This window comes from Rhinolophus sinicus, linkage group LG04 (genome assembly GCF_036562045.2).
Source record: "Rhinolophus sinicus isolate RSC01 linkage group LG04, ASM3656204v1, whole genome shotgun sequence".
Lineage (NCBI taxonomy): Eukaryota > Metazoa > Chordata > Mammalia > Chiroptera > Rhinolophidae > Rhinolophus > Rhinolophus sinicus.
In genome coordinates this window covers 182,161,591-182,181,142 of record NC_133754.1, presented here as the reverse complement: position 1 = coordinate 182,181,142, position 19,552 = coordinate 182,161,591, and the positions used below count along the sequence as shown (strand labels likewise).

At 43.4% G+C, this 19,552-nt stretch overlaps 1 protein-coding gene and 1 long non-coding RNA gene across 5 annotated transcripts in view; one reads left to right on the top strand and one right to left on the bottom strand.

Annotated features, from left to right (window-relative positions):
* The window catches only part of STXBP1 (syntaxin binding protein 1), a 59,413-nt gene extending 52,822 nt beyond the window's left edge, over positions 1 to 6,591 (bottom strand). Inside the window, exon 1 of one of the 2 annotated variants that reach the window (XM_019728631.2) lies at positions 6,360 to 6,591. In XM_019728631.2, coding sequence (XP_019584190.1) covers positions 6,360 to 6,396 — 37 coding nt within the window. In that variant the 5' untranslated portion in view covers positions 6,397 to 6,591. The remainder of the gene's footprint in view (positions 1 to 6,359) is intronic. The other variant, XM_019728630.2, reaches the window with a different exon arrangement.
* LOC109445867 (uncharacterized) lies at positions 5,279 to 19,189 on the top strand. 3 transcript variants are annotated; one of them, XR_002137098.2, is made up of 4 exons: positions 5,279 to 5,547; positions 10,025 to 10,145; positions 13,325 to 13,438; positions 17,166 to 19,189. It is a non-coding gene; the product is annotated as an uncharacterized LOC109445867 (long non-coding RNA). The 3 variants fall into 3 exon arrangements; XR_012495952.1 differs by lacking the exon at positions 5,279 to 5,547 and adding an exon at positions 7,356 to 9,613; XR_012495951.1 differs by lacking the exon at positions 5,279 to 5,547 and adding an exon at positions 7,361 to 9,461.
* The last annotated feature ends 363 nt before the right edge of the window (positions 19,190 to 19,552 follow it).

Below are 19,552 nucleotides of genomic sequence, written 5' to 3'. Positions count from 1 at the left end.
CTTTCCTACACTGTTGGTGGGAATATAAAATGGTGCAGCCACTTTGGAAAACAGTTTGGCAGTTCCTCGAAAGTTAAATATAGAGTAACCATACGACCCAGCAATTCTATTCGTGGGTATCTACCCAAGAACAATGAAAACATGTTTTAAAAAAATAAAATAACTGACTCTGGGTGGTGAACACACAATGGGATTTATAGATGATGTAATACAGAATTGTACACCTGAAATGTATGTAACTTTACTAACAATTGTCACCCCAATAAACTTTAATTAAAAAATAATAAATAAAATAAATGTAATGTAAATTCTTCCAATCCATGAATACAGTATATATCTCCACGTATCTAATCCTTCTTTGATTTTTTTTCTTCAGCGTTTCGTAGTTTTCAGCATATAGATCGAGAATATGTTCTGTTAGATTCACACCTAAGTGTATCATGATTTTTGTTCTACTGTAAATGGTATTATTTAAAATTTCAATTCTAATTGTTCATTGCTAGTATATAAAAATACAATTGATTTTTGTAAATTGACTTTGTATCCTGCAACCTTGCTAAACTACATAGAATTCTTCTCATAGGGTTGCTCCCTTATTTGTGAAGCTAACAATTATGATTTTCACATTGTAATACAGCAAAGAAACTAAAATATTAAAAGTAAACTTGTTAAAATACCAATTCTCCCCAAACTGATTTATAGGGTCAACACAATTCCAATCAAAATCCCAGAAAGATCTTTAAAACAGAAATAGACAAGCTGATTCTATAATTTATATGGAAAAGCAAATGAACCAAAAGACCCAAAACAATTTTGAAAAAGAAAGTTGGAGGACTCATAATACATGGTTTCGTCTTACTTTAAAGCTCCAATAATTGAGACAGACTGGGTGTTGGTGAAAGCATACATATTGATCCATGAAACAGAGCATGGAGACCAGGAACAGACCCACTCATATATAGCCAACTGATTTCAACAAAGATCAAAGACAAGTCAATGGAAAAAAGTCTAGCCTTTTCAACAAATGGTGCTAGAAATGGACATTCACATACCAAAAAAATTCATGTACACACAAAAATGAACCTTGATCATAGCTCACACAATACACAAAAATTAACTCAAAATGGATCAGACTAAATGTAAGGCCTAAAACTACAAAACTTCTAGAAGAAAACATAGGAAAAAAACATACTAGAAAATCTTTGTGAACTTGGGGTTAGGCAAAGATTTCTCAGATAGGATACCAAAAACACAATTCATAAAAGAATAATTGATAAATTGGACTTCATCAAATTTCTTCTGCTCTATAAGAAATACTGTTAATAAAATGAAAAGACAAGCCACAACTGTGAGAAAATATTTACAAATCACACATTTGATAAAGGACTTGTACCCAAAATATATAAAGACCTCTCAAAACTCAATAAGAAGAAAACAAACAACCCGATAAAAAATATGCGAAAGATTTGGACATTTTACCAACGAAGATATACAGGTGGCAAATAAATACATGAAAAAATGCTTAACATTATTAGTTATTACAAAAATGCAAATTAATACCATGAGACACCACTGCCTATCAGAATAACTACAATTTTAAAAACTGACAATACCAAGTACTAACAAGGCTGCTGTTGGAAACATAAAATGGTATAGACACTTTGGAAAACAATGACAGTTTCTTATAAAGTCAAACATACACTTGTCATACAACCCATTAATTCTACTCCTGAGTGTTTATATATCCAAGTAATATATTCACACAAAAATCTGTGTGTGAATGCTTATAGAAGCATTATAGAAGCATCAGTAATTGCCCCAAACTGCAAATAACTCAAATGTCCTTCATCTGGGGAATGGATAACCAAACCGTACATCCATAGCACAGAATAGTAGACAGCAATGAGAAGGGACAAAGGACTGATACAGGCAACACGGATGACTCTCAGATGCATTATGCTAAATTAAAGAAGTCATATTCAAAAAGCTACATACTACGAGTCTATTGATATGACATTCTGCAAAAGGCAAAACTATAGAGGAAGTAAACAGTTCAGTGTTTGCCCGGGGCTGGGGGTGGGAGGAGACGTAGACTAGAAAGAGGCAGCACAAGAGAATCTGAGGGGGTGATGGGTACTGTTTCGTATTTTGATTATGGTGGTGGTTACGTGACTGTCTGTAATGGCTGAAATTTGAAGAACTCGTCACTAAAAAGGGTGAATTTTACTGTATGCAAATCTACCTTACTTTTTAAAAATGGCAAAAATACATATACTAAATATAGTTCAAAATAGACTTGTTATTTGTATGCTAACCAAAGTTTCTTTAAAAGAAAGTGTAGAAAATGAATGACAATTGCTTCTATCCAGGTGTCTGTCCTCTCAACTTCTGACACAGCCTATGTATCATGGCCCCATCTGAAAAAGGTATGTATTTAATCTACAAATTGAAATTACGTTCTTTTTCAAAAGAATGTGATTCTATAATAATAAGCAAACGTGAGGAGAAATTGCTAACAGCTAGGAAACAATAAGAAAAACAAACAGTACATCTGTAATCCTTGCATCTCTGTAACACTGATAAAACTTCAGGGAACAGGAATAAACTCTTGATTATACAACATGGATTTACATAATTGAAACATCATCTATTAACAAAAAATAGATATAAAATGCGACAAAAAGTGAAACTGTTCTTTCTCTTACAATCTCTTTGTAGAGAGCAGAAAACAACTACATTTTATAGAAAAATAATAATAAAGAAAAAATAAGGTAAAGAAATGAGTAGGACTGGGAATAGAAATGGGTCAGATTACAAATCGTCTATGTTTTTCAGGTCGATTCTTCTATTTTCAAGTTCATTTGCACCTCTTTCAAGAAGCTTATCTGAGACTCTGCTTTCTCCCCCAAAACCCTGGCTCCATAGGACAGAGGTAGTCTATTTCTTCGCGAAATCCTCTAACACTTTTACTGATCCTCTTTGTGGATCTTTCCATCATGATAATGTTTACTGAATTTACTGTATGCCAAGAACTGTGCTAAATGCTATACCTCCATTACCTCACTTAATACTCACAGAACACCACTATGTAGGTGCTATTATTACCCATTTTATAGATGAAGAAATTGAGGCACAAAAATGTCCTATTTCTTGCCAAAATCACCTAGCTAATAAGTGGCAGATCCGAATTTTATCCCAGGTAGTCTACTTCCAGAGCCCATTCTCTGAACTGCTATATATGAAGATTAAGTCATTCATTCTTAACTGAGTACCAAGCACTAATTCACACACCAGAGGTAGACATAAGAATAAGACAAGCTCCTACTTTCCCCTGAAGGAACTTCTGATCTAGTTGGGCCAGACCAACACAAAGAAGTACAAGGCACTGAGCATATCCTAAGTGTCTGGGAAGTGACAGGGAAAGCATCTCAGGATTGTCTATGTCTGTCACAAAAGTATGAGTCTCCCATATTTTAGTTGCCCTGTGTTCTTCCATAGTTTCTAGCAGGCTCTCAACAAATATCTGTTGAATGAACAGCTAAAGTTGACCCATCTCTACTTTTGTTGTGCTTGTACCTACTGCCACTCTAAACCTCAACTCAGAAAGATGTGACAAGAAGCCAAAAACTACATTTATCTTCCTCTCCATCATATTCTTCATTCATTCAGTCAGTCAATAAATATATACTGACTGCCAATTAAGAGCTAGGCACCATTCTTGGCACAGGCTACAGTGCTGAGCACATCAGATAGAGACACTGCTCTCCTGGAAGAAACGTTCCTGTGGATAAAACAATCAAACACAAAAAACGAAAACACTGGACAAGATCATTTTAGATAATGTTAAGTGCTATGAAGAAAATTAATGAGGAAATATGATAAACAGTGACTATGGGTTGTTAATGTAGATTGGGAAGATGAGGCAGTGAAGGTGACATTTAAATAGGTGCATGCTGGTTAAAAACATCTTCACTTCACTTTTATTTTTAGAGGGAAAAGGCAAAGCTAGAAACCCCATCCAAAATTAGGAGCCAGAATTAACCGTGTCATCGACAAAGGATTGCAGTATTTTTCCCCAAAATGTATACCTAACTCACTTTTATAGGAATGTAACACTGTTCACACATTCACCACTTTTATATGAAATTGCTTTGGTTTTATTTTCGTAAACAGAGGCTTTGCTTTATTTTGGAAAAGAAATTTTGGCCGCATTACATATTGATTTTTTTTTTAACCTTTATGCTTGCTTCTAAAAAAATGGGGGTGGGGGTAGGGAGGACTAAGGAGCCACCTGGGTCCTGGCAAAAGGATACAAAAATTTGATTTCTGTAACACTAAAGATTTTGTTTTCAAGCACCTTATTCAAACATTTGAAAGAATGTAACATGTAACATTCACATTCCATAACCCTTTAAAAAGAATTAGAAGGAAATGGTATACTATCTGGGATAATGAAGAAATTTTTTGTTTGTTTGTTTTTTACTAATGTTGCAAGGAAATGGACACCAAGTTTTAAAAATCAATTAGCACAGATTTTGGCAAGTCATTTAACTGCTCTGAGCCTCCATTTCTTTCCCAGGAGTAAAATGAGGGTATTGGCATTACAGGATCCCTAACCGCCTTGATTCTCCTTAGAAAACAGACATGATTCAGAATCCTACTGCATGGGGAAGGCAGGGGTTATAGTGGGCACTTTTAAAAAACTTACTCACTTGAGGTTCAGCTTTTATAACAATTTACTTCTGATGTAATAGGTCAGTCAGTAAGGTTATACAAGTGGGGATATTTCCTATACACCAATGAAAAGAATGGGAAAGAAAAAAACAGTAACGATGCCCAAAAGGAACACTGCACAGACAAAACATTTGATAGCAAAAAAGAGAGAGAATGTGTGTGCTATAATAGGAGAGAGTCTTTGGAAAGGAAACTAATTTCCACCATTTTTATTCTATTTCCTTTCTCATTGTCTCCTCCAGAGAAATGCCCAGTTTCAACTTTCTCTTAATTCCAAAAGAGGTACCAGAAGCCACAGCAATCCTTACACAATTTTTTGTTAAAAGAAATAACTAAAATACTGGAGACAGTTTGTCTACACATACCACCAATCTTATTTAGCAGCGAGGACGCCGTTTTCCAAATATTACCCACATCAGCCCTCACTCCGCTGGAGCCGACAACTCACCACCATCCATTTTTAAAAATCCATTTACGTTGAGCCTTTCATCCAAACCCATAAACAATCATTTCCTCCCTGCAACAGTGGTTTGAACCGCCCGAAACAACCAGCCAAGCAAAGGCTGAGTCGTGCAAACAGGGAGACTGCAGATTGCGGTGCTGGGCAGGGCCACTCCTCCCGCCGCACACTACAGCGATCCAGGGAGATTTAAGAGGGTTCAGGACCCCGATAAGACCCCGCCCTTGAAGCCAAGACCCTGGGACGGGAGGAGGAGAGAGGCGGCCTCCGCCAGCAGAGCCAAGCCTTTGGAAAACTGGCGTCTCTCCAGCTGCCAGAAGTGGCCCAGGCTGGGCGCGCGAAGCCGCTCCCAGGTGGGTCTCTGCAGCGGGGGACCGCGGCTCTGGCTTCCCGGGAGGGAGGAGGAAGCAGGAGGACGCAGACCGGGATTTCGCTCGTCACGATTCACGAAGGAGGGTGGGAAAGAGGGAGGGGCTGGAGACAGAAAAAGGAGTGGAATCAGGGCGCTTAGGAAATAAAGAAAGCAAGGAAGGGGAGAGGGGGTATGAGGGGAAGGCAATGGGAGTGAAGAGGATGAGGGTGCAGGAGAGTGATGGGGTGCGGAAGGGAAGGGCAGTGGGCAGCAGGGGGTAAGAGCCAGGTGAAGGGGGAAGAATGGGGTGCCAAAGGTAAAGGGAGAAGAAAAAGGAATGGAGTGAAGGGAGGATGGAGTGAAGGGAAGAGAAACAGGGTTGAAGACAGGAGAGATGGGGTGAAGAGGGAGGGATGGAGCGATGGGGGTAAAGGCGATGGAGGTTAAGAGGGAAGTGAAGGATGGGGATGGAGGGAGGGACGGGGTGAAGGAGGGAGGATGGGGTGGGTGAGGAGGGGAAGGGTGGGATGCAGGGTAAGGAATGGGGTGAAGAGGGGAGGGATGGGGGAAGGGTGAGGAATTCGGGAAGGGGAGAGCGGGGGAAGAAGGGAAGCGGGCTCGGGCCGCAGAAGGCCGGAGGGACTTCCCTCGCAGGGCGGCGCCGGAATAACGGGGCCCTCCCAGCCTTGAGCTCCCAGCCGGGCGGGGCGAGCAGCCAGCGCCGAGGCCCGAGCGCTGCAGGCAGGTACGGCGCCGGGCTCCTCCTGGGCAGCCGCAGCCCCTGACTCTGGCGAGGACGGCGATTCCACTTACTCTCTCCGACCACGGCTTTGAGGCCAATGGGGGCCATCACGTTGTGCGAGTCTTCGGGCTCCGAGCCTCTTCACGAGACGCCCGAGGACTCCACCGCCTCCCGGAGTCAGCGCGCTCTGCTGGCTGCAACCCGCCGTCCCAGAGCCGCGCAAGGGACCGACTGACGCGCGGACTCCGCGCGGGGGCGCGGCGCGAGCCAGAGCGAGGCTGCAGACCAGCCGGAGCGCGCGCGGGGGCGGGGCCGGCCTGGGGCGGAGCCTCGCGCCAGCCGTCGGCGTTACCCGCGCGCCTCTGCCAATCGCACTGCGGCCCGGGGTTCGGCCCCGCCCTCCGAGATGCTGCTGGGCTTGAGGCGGCTTTAGGCTGGTGCGAGAGCCGCGCCCTCCCCCTCACCTCACGCGCCGCGCGCCCCCGACAACCGCGCGCTCCCGAGTCGCAGGGTCCTAAAGACCCCTCTGTCGCCTCCACACCTGATTCCCTGGCCACGGGCTACTGACACTCTGCATCCTTCTGTAACCCAGCTATGGTCCTGTCTTTCCTCTTTCTGGGAGCCTTCCATTTTGAACTCAGGCTAGATCTCTAATTAGTAGTACCCACTCCGAGCCACAACATCACGTGAGGTTTATCACCACCATCTTTATCTCTCTGGGTACCTATATCTATCAATCACTGAACTGTTATGTGTCAAGCTCTATGCTAAACCCCTTACATGCATTATCTCATTAAATCCTCACAATTAATTGGGCATGGTTTTTAATTTCCATTTTCAAATGAAAACTTGAGGCTCAGAGCATTGAGCACTAGACTTGCTCTCTGGCTGTGTATCATTCATCAGCAAACATTTATTGTTCTCTCATTGCTATATGTAAGCCACTATTCTGGGCATTGGAGCTACAGCCGTGTACAAGGCAGACTTAGATCTTAGTCTTGGGGTACTCAAAGTTTAAGAATTTCTAAGTCCCAAATCTGATAAGAATATGCTGCGGGACAACTCTGGTCTCAGTGTCTCCTTCCTGGAGTCCACATTTATCAAAGTGGTCCCAGGTCAATTTTCACTGGAATTTCTTTGTTGATGGGGGAGATTAGTTTTGAAATATGGGACAGAGCTCCCCTTTGGCTTCAAAGAAAAACAAATGAGTAGAGCCCATTAAAAATCAAAAAGGAAAGGAGAGGTGGTAGTTGTAAAATCAATGCGTGCTCATTAAGTTTTTGGAACAGCTGTGTGAGACAGGTTATTTTCTTAACAGTATTAAGAAATACAATAATACCTTACAGATGAGGAAACTGAGATTCAGAGAAGTGCTTTGATAGTTAAATGACAAAGGAAAGATCCAATTTTAGAATCCGAATTCTGAACCATTATTTATACTGAGCCACAACTAAAGAAGCTGGTCTAAAGGAGGACTTTCCCAAGGTCACGCAGTAAACAATGGCTGAGCCAGGACAAGAGGCCACGTGTCCTACTTCACCCATCTTCTGATCCCCACCCCAATCTATCCCAACAGAACCTTCACATGGCTTTACAGAGAGAGAAAGTGTTCATCTGTCCTCTCTTCCTGTATGGTCTCAGCCTTTTACCCAAGGAAGGGATTGATAGCCTCAGGAGCATTTGGTGAAGGAGGAGATAGTTTGTAAACATAATGGGACCTAGGATGCACTTGTGATTCCGCATGCTCCCTCCTTGGTCAGCTGGTGCATGTCAGCAGAGATGGCCCTCAAGGAGCCCGGATTCTAGTTGAGGAGATAAACAGGAATCAGGGAGTCACAGGCAGCACTGAGTTACTGTTCCAATGAATTAGTGCTGAAGCAGAAGAACAGGGGGCTGTGAGAGTGAATGACACTGCCCCTGACCCAGAGGAGGGCGTGGAGATGCAATCAGGGTAGGCTTCCTGAGATGAGTAAAAGGTAGCAAGGGGGGACTGGGCGAGTGTCCTATGCAGATAATACAGAAGGTACAAAGACCAAGTGCCATAAAGGAGTCTGGCTTTTCCAGGAACAGAGTGGGGCTGGTGTGGCTAGAGGGGAGACAGTCTGAGGGGCAGGGTGGAAAGGGCAGCCCCCAGGGGTAGACCTCGCTGCAGGGCTCCGGGACTATTCCGTAGCCTGGAATCTGCGTGCAACCTCTTCAAAGGTCACAGCAAATAAAATATAGCAGCTCCTTATTGTCTGCAGAAGGAAGGACAATAAAAGAAATACTTTCCTGCAGATGTGTACCTGAGATGTTCACCAGGAATGGCAAAAATCAGAACGGATGTTATTTTAAATAGAATGGGTGAAAGAGCCAGTGGGGTGACAGACTGTGAACTCACTCAGGAACTCCTGACTCGGAGGTGTCAGTTTGGAATCTCTCTGGATGTAGACTCCAAAACCTAGTTTGAGAGCTGACATCTCTGAGCCTTGGTTTCTCCATCTGTGAAACAGGGAAAATAAAGCTTCCAGGTCTGTCTCACAGAGTGGCTTTGCGGAGCCAGTGGGATGACCTACACGACGGGGTAAAATCCTCGCTCAGTCGTCACACAGGACTTCCCCTTGCTCTGTATTCTGTATTTGCATATACGTTTGATACACGCCAGACACCGCGCAAAGGGCTCTCATGAATTTTCAATGAATTCTCGCCTACAGCCCCACGAGGTCGATGCTATTATTATTCCATTTTCCTGGGGCGCAGGGAGGTCGAGTCACTTGCCCAAGGTGACACGGCTTCAGCGCAGACCCGGGTCTCGCGCTCCGACTTCCTGATGCCCGGGGGAGAACGTACAGCGCCCAGCCCCAGCGCCCTACCTAAGGAGAGCTTTGGCTGTGTGAACAGCTTGCTGGGAGCGCATCAACAACCAGAATCCCTTACGAGTCCGGACCCAAGCGGGTCCATCACCCGGCGCCTGGCCCAGCTGGAGGGCGGGGCGCGGCTGTGACCGCAGGATGCTGCTCTAGGCTGGTCCGCTGCCCCGCTGGCCTGGCGCACAGGTGCTCCTGCTTTGGCGCATGCGCGGCCTGCAGCCTCTGCAGAGCCCGAGTGCGGGCCAGAGGCTGGGGATGGGAAGAGTCCTGTGATTCACGCACGGGTTACGTGCCAGCTTGGCCGCTGCGCCAGGCGCCACGCAGGTAGGGAGACTGATGCAGAGAGGAGCGGGGAGAAGCTGGGACCAGGCCAGAGAGACAGGGAGCCGCCTGGAGGGACCGAGACGGAGAAGAGAAGGGAACCGAGGTGCCAGAATAGGCAATGGAACCGACCAGGAAGAGACAGAAGCAACTAGGTGCAGTTGTCGCCACAAGACCTACTGCTACCGCGGACGCACTGGTTTGGATCCTCCACACACCCAGGGCCCGTTGGAGAGCCGTGGGTCCAGAGTCTGAGCCTCTTCTCCGACAGCCTCGGACGTGCACCTGCCTCCCTTCCACTTTTAAGCAACATCATCAGTTGCATTTTTCCGTGTTCACCTTCACCTCCTCCTCTTGGCCGCTGGATCTTTAAATTCTGCTACCCTGTTTTAGAAGCAGTTTCTAAAGAATTTAACAAGATAATACTTATAGGGTACTTTATCTGATACTGGGAACCTAATAAGGTCCCAATGAATATTAGCTATTAATGTAGTTAAAAGTGACATGAGGCTGCAAATACAGTTATGGAGAGTTCATTTGCTGTCTTACCTTTTTTGTTGTTGTAGATTCATTGACAGAAAATGAAAAGGTAATTGTCTCCACCACCATCATCCCTGCCACCCCACCCTGGTACGAAGAGCAGCTGGACCAGAATGCTTGCGTTTGGTACATCCTCACCCCCCAAGAGTGAGTTAACAGTTTTGTTGAAAACAAAAAGGCTTTGTTTTCAAAACCCTAGGCCAGGGTCTCAAGCTTGAAGGATTGTAGGGACCAGGCAAACAGGAGCCAACACCACAGATGTGGCCAACTGCAGAGCACATGCCTTGCTCAGAGGGGCAGTGCTTACTCATCTCCAGTCAGTGGTTCTGTGTAGCAACTAAGGGTCTTGATTGTAGAAATGATGTGACATCTTCCAATGTTTAAGCATTCCAATAGATTAAAAAAAATTTTTTTTAATAACACCACACTGACCAAACAAAACACATCTGTGGGCCACATCCAATGCCCAGGCTACCTGCATGCAAACTGTGGGGGACTAATACCTCTTCCCAAAGGGAGAGGTTGGATTCCCCCAAACAGCACGTTTCCAGAGAGGCACTGACTTCTATCCTCCTCGCATAGAGCCCCCTGGTGGACAGGGCTTTGGACAGGGTTGGTGGTGGTGTGAATGCCTGGGCACCAAGAACCAGGGCGTTCCCCCTCTGCCTAGAGGGCCAGGAGAGAGTCCCTCTGCTCAGCCTGGCTCTGGGGTGGCAGATCAGAGCCAGCCACCTTTGAATGGACTGCAGTGTAAGCCTCTGAGGACAGCTGATGCAGGCAGCTCAGTTTTGTGGGGACTGAAAGCCCCATAGTCCTAGGACATGCCCAAGAACAAGGAGGGAGCCACCCCAAAATGCCAGATATTAGCAATCGCAGTGACCTCAGACAGTAGGGGCTTAAAGCTGGTTTTATTCAATTTAGAAACATAAAGAAATATGGCATGTGTTACACTTTGGGTGTCAGAGAAAAATTCATGCCTTTTACATATCAAATTATTGTGGGATCCCAGAGGAAGGACTTTTCATTCTAACTAGGGAAATAGTTTTGTTCAGGTGTGTTTTGTTTTTGGCCAGCTTGGCCAGGAAGCTTCATGGAAGACGTGGCCTTTGAGCTGAGCCCAGAGGCTGAGAAGGAAGAGAAAATCAAATCTAATCAAAGAAAAGAGCATAGGCCAGTGGTTCCCAAACTGTGTGTCGGGGCACCCTGGGGTGCCACAGCAAATAAAATATTCCACAGGAGCACAGTGGAGTCTTTTAAAGTTTGAAGAAAAACACAATGATATATCATCTGTTGGACACTGTGAAAACCACTAGCTGGAAGTATTTCACAGTTTCAACATTAGACTCTACTACATTCCTTTCTATGACATTATGTCTTTGTAAAGCTGGATTTTTGACAATTGATGTGATAAGAAGCAAATAGCTCACAAAAATCAAGATGGAACAGGAAATGAGTGTTGATGTCCGATGTGATTCCAAGGTCTGAGAAGGTGTACCTATCCCATTAGTAAGTAATGGTGGTTATTTATGAAGTATATTAATTTTTTTTCCAATTTATGGGTATTATTTTTTCAAATGGCTACTAAGTCGTTAGGACATAACATAAGTTGTTAAGTTCTAACTGCATAATAAATAGAACTGTTAGGTTTTTTCTTTTTGTCTGGGGCACTATCCAGAGAGTACGGCTGTGATGTGTTTAAGGGGGAGGCCTTATCAACAGCTGGGGGAAAGGTCACAGCCTGGAAGGAAAGAAGGAACTTAGGGGTTAAGAGGAGCCCTGAGCATCAGAGGTGAGTGGGTGTTCCTATGTAGAGGGGGCAAGCAGGTCCCCGAGGATCTGGGCAATAAGTCCGAGCTTGTGGGCAATCAGTCCCTACCCAAACCTGCCTCCTCTGTTCGCCCAATGATAGACACCTGAAATATCTCCCGGGTGGGCAGGTGGTGACGAGGGGAGCCAGGTCCCCAAGATGGTCCCCCTTGTCTACCTGCTTCCTGACTCAGAAGAGAGATAGAGACATCCGATATGATTCAAGACAAGGAGACCAGAACCCAGGTTATGCATAAATGGGAAGTGGGGAAACTAATATCCAGTGGGAAGAAGTGACTGGCTGGGGCTATCACAAGGCAGGACTGGCGCCTGAGCATGGACTCCTGGCTCCGCAAAGCTACGCGTTACACTAGGTCTGCTCCCTGGTGGGGAAGGCTCTGGGTCCTGACTCTGCTGTGGCCTGAGGTGCTAAGGCTGCTTCTGTCAGGGAGAGGGGTGAGTTGGAGAAAGCGAAGGTGGAAGACAGTAGACAAAAGGAGACGGAGGGAGGAAGGCATGGTGAGGAGGCAGGAAGCTGGAGGGGCTAGAAAGACAGCCTGTGTTTAATTTGATTTGGGAGGGGTAGACATCCCTGCTTTTCTCAGGTTACTGAGAGCTTTCTGGCGTCTACTTTTTAGGACACTGGTGCTGGGGTCATGCCTGATGGGGATCCCAAGACACCCTGCCAAAAGCTGGGATGGGGGTTAAGGTGTTGCTAAGTAACATTCCACCTGGGATCTAATGATGCAGCAAGCCTCCTCCCAGCTACCCTCTGAGCCAGGGAAGATCCAAGTTTTGTGGGGCCTGAAGCTTCGACAATATGGTGGCGGTGGAGGTGGGGGCTCTCTTTAAGAAAAAGAAAAAAATTACAAAACCAAAATCAGGTACAGAGCCTCGGAAAGGGCTGTGCTTCACAGCACCCACACCTCTGCTCAGAGGCACCTCTAGTTTCTCCTCCTTCATCCTTTATAACCTAAGTCCCACTGCTGTCTGAGGGGGATGGGAATTTTTACATAAATGTGCTCCCGTGTTACCACCACCCAGATCAAGACACAGAACATTTCCAGAGTTCCAGGGCACTCCCTCGTCTCTCTCCCCAGCCAATTCTCCTTGCTCTCCACCCTCATGAGATAATCATTGTCCTGATTTCTATGCTCATTGATTCGTTTAGTGTTCTTGAAACTTGCTATGCGTGGAATCATAGTGTATACTCTTATGTCGGACTCAAAAAGGCTCTGAGATGTGGAGGTGCTGCAGAGCTCTGTAGTAAGAATTCAGGCTTGGGCTCAGACAGGTCAGACATACTTGGTTCAAATCCTAGTTTGTGCCTGTTTTCTCTTGTGTAAAGTAGATAGAAATCACCATACCCACTTCATAAGAATTTTTTATTTGCGGAATGGGGGGTGTATTAAATGAAATATTGTGCCTGAAACACTTGGCACATAAAAATACTCAGGAAATGGCAGGTGAGATTTTTATTCACCTCAAGTGTGTTCAACCCTTCTCATCCCCGCCCCCAGGCTTGGACTCCACCATCTCCCACTTGAGCTATTACACCAGTCTCCTCATGGAAAAATAAATGAAGTCCAAGAGTACTGCTTTCTACTCTCCATCCTTACCTCCCACATGCCAAGGTTTGAATCCTGGTCCTATGGCTTGTTGACTGTGTGATCTGGGACAAATGGCTCAGTTTTCTCATCTGTAAACTGGGAATAATAATCATATTAATAACTGCCTCATAGCTAATGGTTAGGGCTACATCAATTGAAATATATAAAGAACTTGGACTAGTGCGTGGCACACAGTATGCCCCATATATGCTTGCTGTCATTGTCATCACCATCATAATCGCCATTGTCACCATCGCTATTCTGCAGGGTGGGGAGGGGCTCTGGTGGTCTGACTGCTCCTTTTCTTGACCGAGCCTTTGTTTGCAGCCCCGCTCTTCACTTTTCATTACACAAGTAATACAGTACACCTTTATTGTTAAACGTATCTCAAAAAGGAAATGAAAAGAATTCTTCATACTAAAGCCCCATGGGACACAGTTAAAGTTGTCCTCAGATGAACACTGACAGCCTTAAATACTTTCATTTTTAATGAAAGACTGAAAATAAGGAATGAAGTATTCAACATGAGAAATTAGGAAAACAGCAATAAAATAAAAGAAAGAAGAGGGAAAAATAAGATGAAAGCTAGCATTACGAAATAGGAAAAAAATACTAAAAGAATAAATAAAATTGCTTTGAAAAGACAAACAAAATAAGAAAATCTTAACTAAAGGCAAGTCTGAAAAAAGAAAGCAAAGAGAAAAAGCAAAAATATGCAACGTTAGGAATAAGAAAGGCAATATAAACACAGGTATGGATGTTATTAAAATAATTATTTAAAACTATTATAGTAATAAATTGGAATATGAAAGGAAATAGATGATTTTCTAGCAAAATATAAACTATCAAAATTGACCCAAGAAGTAGAAAATTTTAACAAAGAACCATGGGAGAGATTAGAAAGATAATTAAAGGGAATGCATTCCAAAATACTTTGAGTCAGTAATGGGACCAACTAACATTAAATGCCTCCTAAGATGACACAATGGGAAATATACAACACCACCTATGTAGTATCGTAGCCCAAAATGTTCAACCTGAATCTAATCATGAAGAAGCAAACACAAGTCAAAACAAATGAATGAAGTACCAACACAAATTAAAGAAGAAAAAAATGGTAGAATTGACATTCTACGTGACAATTGACCTAGACTCTAAAAAGAAAAAAATCAAAGTCGTGAAAAGAGGGAAAAAAGGCAGAACTGTTCTAGATGAAAAGATTAGAGATATGAAAACCAAATGCACTGACAGATTCTTGGTTATTAGATCCTGGAGTAAGAAAGCAGTTAAAAGGACATTATTTTTTTTTTTTAATTTTATTGGGGAATATTGGGGGGACAGTGTGTTTCTCCAGGGCCCATCAGCTCCAAGTAGTTGTCCTTCAATCTAGTTGTGGAGGGCGCAGCTCACTGGTCCATATGGGAATCAAACCGGCAACCCTGTCATTCAGAGCCCACGCTCTAACCAACTGAGCCGTCCGGCCACCCCTAAAAGGACATTATTGAGAAAGAGAAAGCTGGACATAGATTGTGTGCTAGATAATATTATTATATCTAGTTCCTGTTGATTGGGATAATGGAATTTTGTTTATGTGGCAGAAAGTCCTAAATCTCAGGAGATACATTTTTTAAAATGTGGTTAGGAATGAAGTGTTTGATGTTTGCATTTCACCTTTCAAATAGTTGAGCAAAAAAATGTTTAGTGTGGGAGGTGTGTGTGTGTGTGTGTGTGTGTGTGTGTGTGTTTGTGTTTGATCCAGAGAAGCAGGGCTACTATGAGTTATATAAAATAAGGGATTGGTAACAGGGACTAGACCTCATGCAATTGTGGGTGATGGCGGAACAGACTGTGCAAGGCCTCTACATCTGCCAGTACTTGGAAAGAAGAGATGGACGTGTCATGGGGAGAGCAAGAACAATCTGGAGTCCACATCTGTCTCTCACCCTCTCCAACCTCATTGCACACCTACCTGGTCCAAGACTCAGAAGCTGAAGGAGACCCAGCAGGAACCAGAGAAGACACAGGCCCAGGTGCTGCCCCAAGCCAGCAAGGCAAGTTAGTAGTTCAGTGACAACCATGTGCCAGCTACAACCGGGCCTAAGGCCTTCCCCTTAAGTGCAAAGCAGAACAAATGTCTGTTCCTTCCAGATCTTGAGCACAGTTATTTTGTAGCCAATCCAACTTGGAATCACACAGGGAAGAGAATTCTAGGAAACTTGGTTCCAGCTAAGTAGACACAGTACAAAGTAGAGCATGAGTGTGTTTGTGTGTGTTTGTGTGTGTGTGTGTGTGTGTGTGTGTGTGAGAGAGAGAGAGAGAGAGAGAGAGCTCACAAATGTGACAAAATGTTAACAATTGGTGAATCTAGCTGAAGAGTGCTCAAGTTTTCTGTAGATTTGAAATTTTTAATAAGTTGGAGGAGAAAAAGGCACCAAGCCCAGATGGTTTTACAGCTGAGTTTTATGGAGTCTTTAAAGATCAGATTATTCCGGTTATACAAACTATTCTAGATCATAGAAAAATATAGAAAGTTCCTGATTCATTTTACTAACATTACTTTAGTACCCAAACATAGATCTATATCTATACCTATATCTATCTATATATGTTTTTTCTGAAAAAAAGGAAAACTGTAGATGATATTCACTTTTGGGTCCCCTTCCTCACCCCCAGGAATAAGAGATTTTGTTGCTAGAAACACAGTCAACTTGATTCATCACATAAACAAATTAAAGAACAAAAGAGATGTATAACTTCTTAGCCAGAAAAAAATATTATTTAAGCATTGAGTGCGTGCTTGTACCATGCTATACATATTAGGAAGGCTATAACAGTTTGTACAGTGGGACCTCTGCCCTTTAGAACTCACAGACGGGGTGAGAGAAACAGTGTTGGGTGCTACATTGAAAATAATTACATTCCAAATGGTGCGGCAGGAAGAGTGAGGGTGAAGGAGAACTCAGGGCTGAGATGTTTGAGCTAGAAATGAAATGTGATAGGAAAACTGAGGCCCCCAAGGGTAAAGGACTTATCCAAGATCACCGAATGTCCACCCAGCCAGGTCAGCATCTATGTTAAGTAATTGCACAGATGGGGAAAACAAAGTCCCTGTGGAGACTATTTTCCAAAACCAGGCTGACCGCACCCCCTGCAGGTAGAGAGGAGAAACAGCAACCCTGAGGGCCCAGACTAGGGTAATAAGATTTGTCTTTTTTCTTGTGCGGCAGGCTCAGCACAGCACTGTGACAAATTCTGGGTTTGTTTAAAATGTTAGAATTTTGTTCACCATGGAATTTTTGGAATTCTTTTTTTTTAAATGAATTTTATTGGGGAATATTGGGGAACAGTGTGTTTCTCCAGGGCCCATCAGCTCCAAGTCGTTGTCCTTCAATCTAGTTGTGGAGGGTGCCGCTCAGCTCCAAGTCCAATTGCCGTTTTCAATCTTTAGTTGTAGGGGGTGCAGCCACCATCCCATGCAGGAAGTGAACTGGCAACCTTGTTGTTTAGAGCTTGAGCTCAGAGCTTGCTGCTCTAACCAACTGAGCCATCTGGCTGCCCTTGTCATTCATTGTGATTTAAAAAAATATTACATTAAACATTTATTTTGACTACTAAGTTTTGGGCACATACCACCTCCCTCCCCTAAATTTTGCACCCTAGAGGAGAGCCTCGTTTGCCTTCCATTTCTATTACCTTATACTCCTAAAACCTGGAATCTTCATCCCCATCTTTATTTCTTCCCCCAATCCAGCACTGGCATCTCATCAGAGGACCTCACCTCGTCGGTAAGATCATAGGCAAGAACCTTCCTCCCTTTCCTCTCCCCCCCTTCCCTTCTCAGCTCCTCTATGCCAGGTACCGTGTTAAGAAGACTGGAGGAGTCTCTGGCCTCAGGCAGTTGTCACGCAGGAAGGCATCCAGAACATGCAATCAAGTATCACAAGAGCTTTAAATGGCTACAAGAAGAAGGATGGCATCTGGGATCAGGGTTATGAAAGGAGTTTGCCTGGGTTCTGTCCCAGTTCCTATCTATATCTGCTGTCTCATCTATATCTGGCCCACAAATAATAAGTTATCAAGCACTTACTATGTGCCCAGAAATACTCTACAAGCATTAGACACCCTCGTGATAGAGGCACCACTTTTACCTTCATGTACAAATAAGAAAACTGAGGCTCAAAGATGTACTTTACTCAAAGTTCCACAGCTGGTAAAAGGCAAAGCAACAATGTGATCTGAGGTCTGCCCAACTCAACACCCATTCTTGTAATCATTAGGCCATATTCATTCAACAAATATTTGTGCATGCCTGCTATGTGACAGGACCTGTTTTATATGCCAGGGATACAGCAGTGAGGAAAATGGTTACCCTCCCCACCCCCATGCAGCATTTACTCTGTGAGGAGGACAAGTGATAAACATGTAATTAATCCAAAAAGATAATGTCAGGTAATAAAAAGTGTTACGAAAAAACTAAAGCAGCATAATGGGCTAGAGAATTTAGGTTGTCAGGAAGCCTGAGATGGGACATTTGAAATGAGACCTAAATGCTAAGGATCTACCACGTGGATATTGGGAGAAGAGTGTTCCCGACAGAGGGAACAGAGAGTGCAAAGGCCCTGGGGTAGGAGTCAGCTGGGCACAATTATGGAGCAGACAGATTGGTGTGCTGGATCACAGTGAACAAGGAAGAGGAATGTCTGGGGCCAGGTCATGTATGACTTAGTAGGTCATGATAACTAGTTTGGATTTTATTCCAAAAACAATGGAAAGCTGTTGGAGGGATTTAAGCAGGAAGGTGATGGGATGTGAGTCACAATTTTAAAAGATCACTTGGTAACTACTATGTACAGTGTCAGGGTAATAGATTTATCGGGGTTATCGCTTTGTAGGGTATATAAATATCTAATCATTATGTTGTTTTGTATGTCTGAAACTAATAGAATATTGTAGTCAATGGTAATTGAAAAATAAAATTTTAAAAATAAAAAAAATATATAATAAAATGTGTAAAAACAAAAGAAGATCACTTGAGTCTATGGTTTCTCAACCTTAGCACTGTTGAAGTTTTGGGCTAAAGATTCTTTGTTCTGGGGGCTGTCCTGTGCACTGTAGGATGTTTACCAACGTCCCTGGCCTCTACCCACTAGATGACAGAGTATACTCCCAGTTGTGACAACCTAAAGTGTCTTCAGACATTGTCAGATGTCCCCTGGAGGGCAAAAATTGCTTCCAATTGAGAATGACTGCTGTGGCCATAAAAGCAAAGAAGGGCTGTGAAAATGTTTACAATTGACAGGAGCTGCAGAGACATCACAGCTAAGTGCACTGCCTGATCTTAGAGGAGATCCTGTAAATAAGAATGTGAATGGTAGATTAAATAAAAGTATTGAATCCATATTAATTAACCTAAATTGAAAACCATGCTATACTTACGTAAGAGAAAATCCTCATGCTTGGGATGTACACATTGTAATATTTGGGGGTAAAGAAACATGATGTGCAAAGCCTCCACTCAAATGATTCAGAAAAAATTATATACACACATACATATACGATGTGACTGTTATTTACGTATACACATAAAATCCCATGTTATGTGTGTGTATGTACAAGTGTGTGTATGTTTAAAGATACACAGATAGATTCCCATGATATAAAATAATAATTTAATCTGAGTAAAGGGTATACAAGTGTGCTCTTTGAACTATTTTTTGTTCTTGCAACTTTTCTGTAGGTTGAAAATTAGTCCTAAATAAAAAGTTTGAAAAATCATTCTACTCTCATACATGACTGGTGGACCGTAATTGGTTCAACCGCATTAGAAAGTTATGCGGCAGTACCCGCATAGCCTGGTCTACCCCGTGACCCAGCCGTTCCACTTCTGCGCATATACCTAACAGAAATGAATTGTGTTTACCGAAAGACTTGGAGCAGAAGGTACATTCTTAATAGCCCCAAGCTAGAAGCAACCCACATGTTTCTCAATAGTAGAAAGGATAAATGAACAGTATCACACAATGGAATACTGCCCAACAATAAAAAGGACATGTAAGTACACGCAACACCACAGGAAAATCTCAAAGGTATGCTGAGTGCAATAAGCAAGACACAAAAGACTGCGTATTATATGGTAAC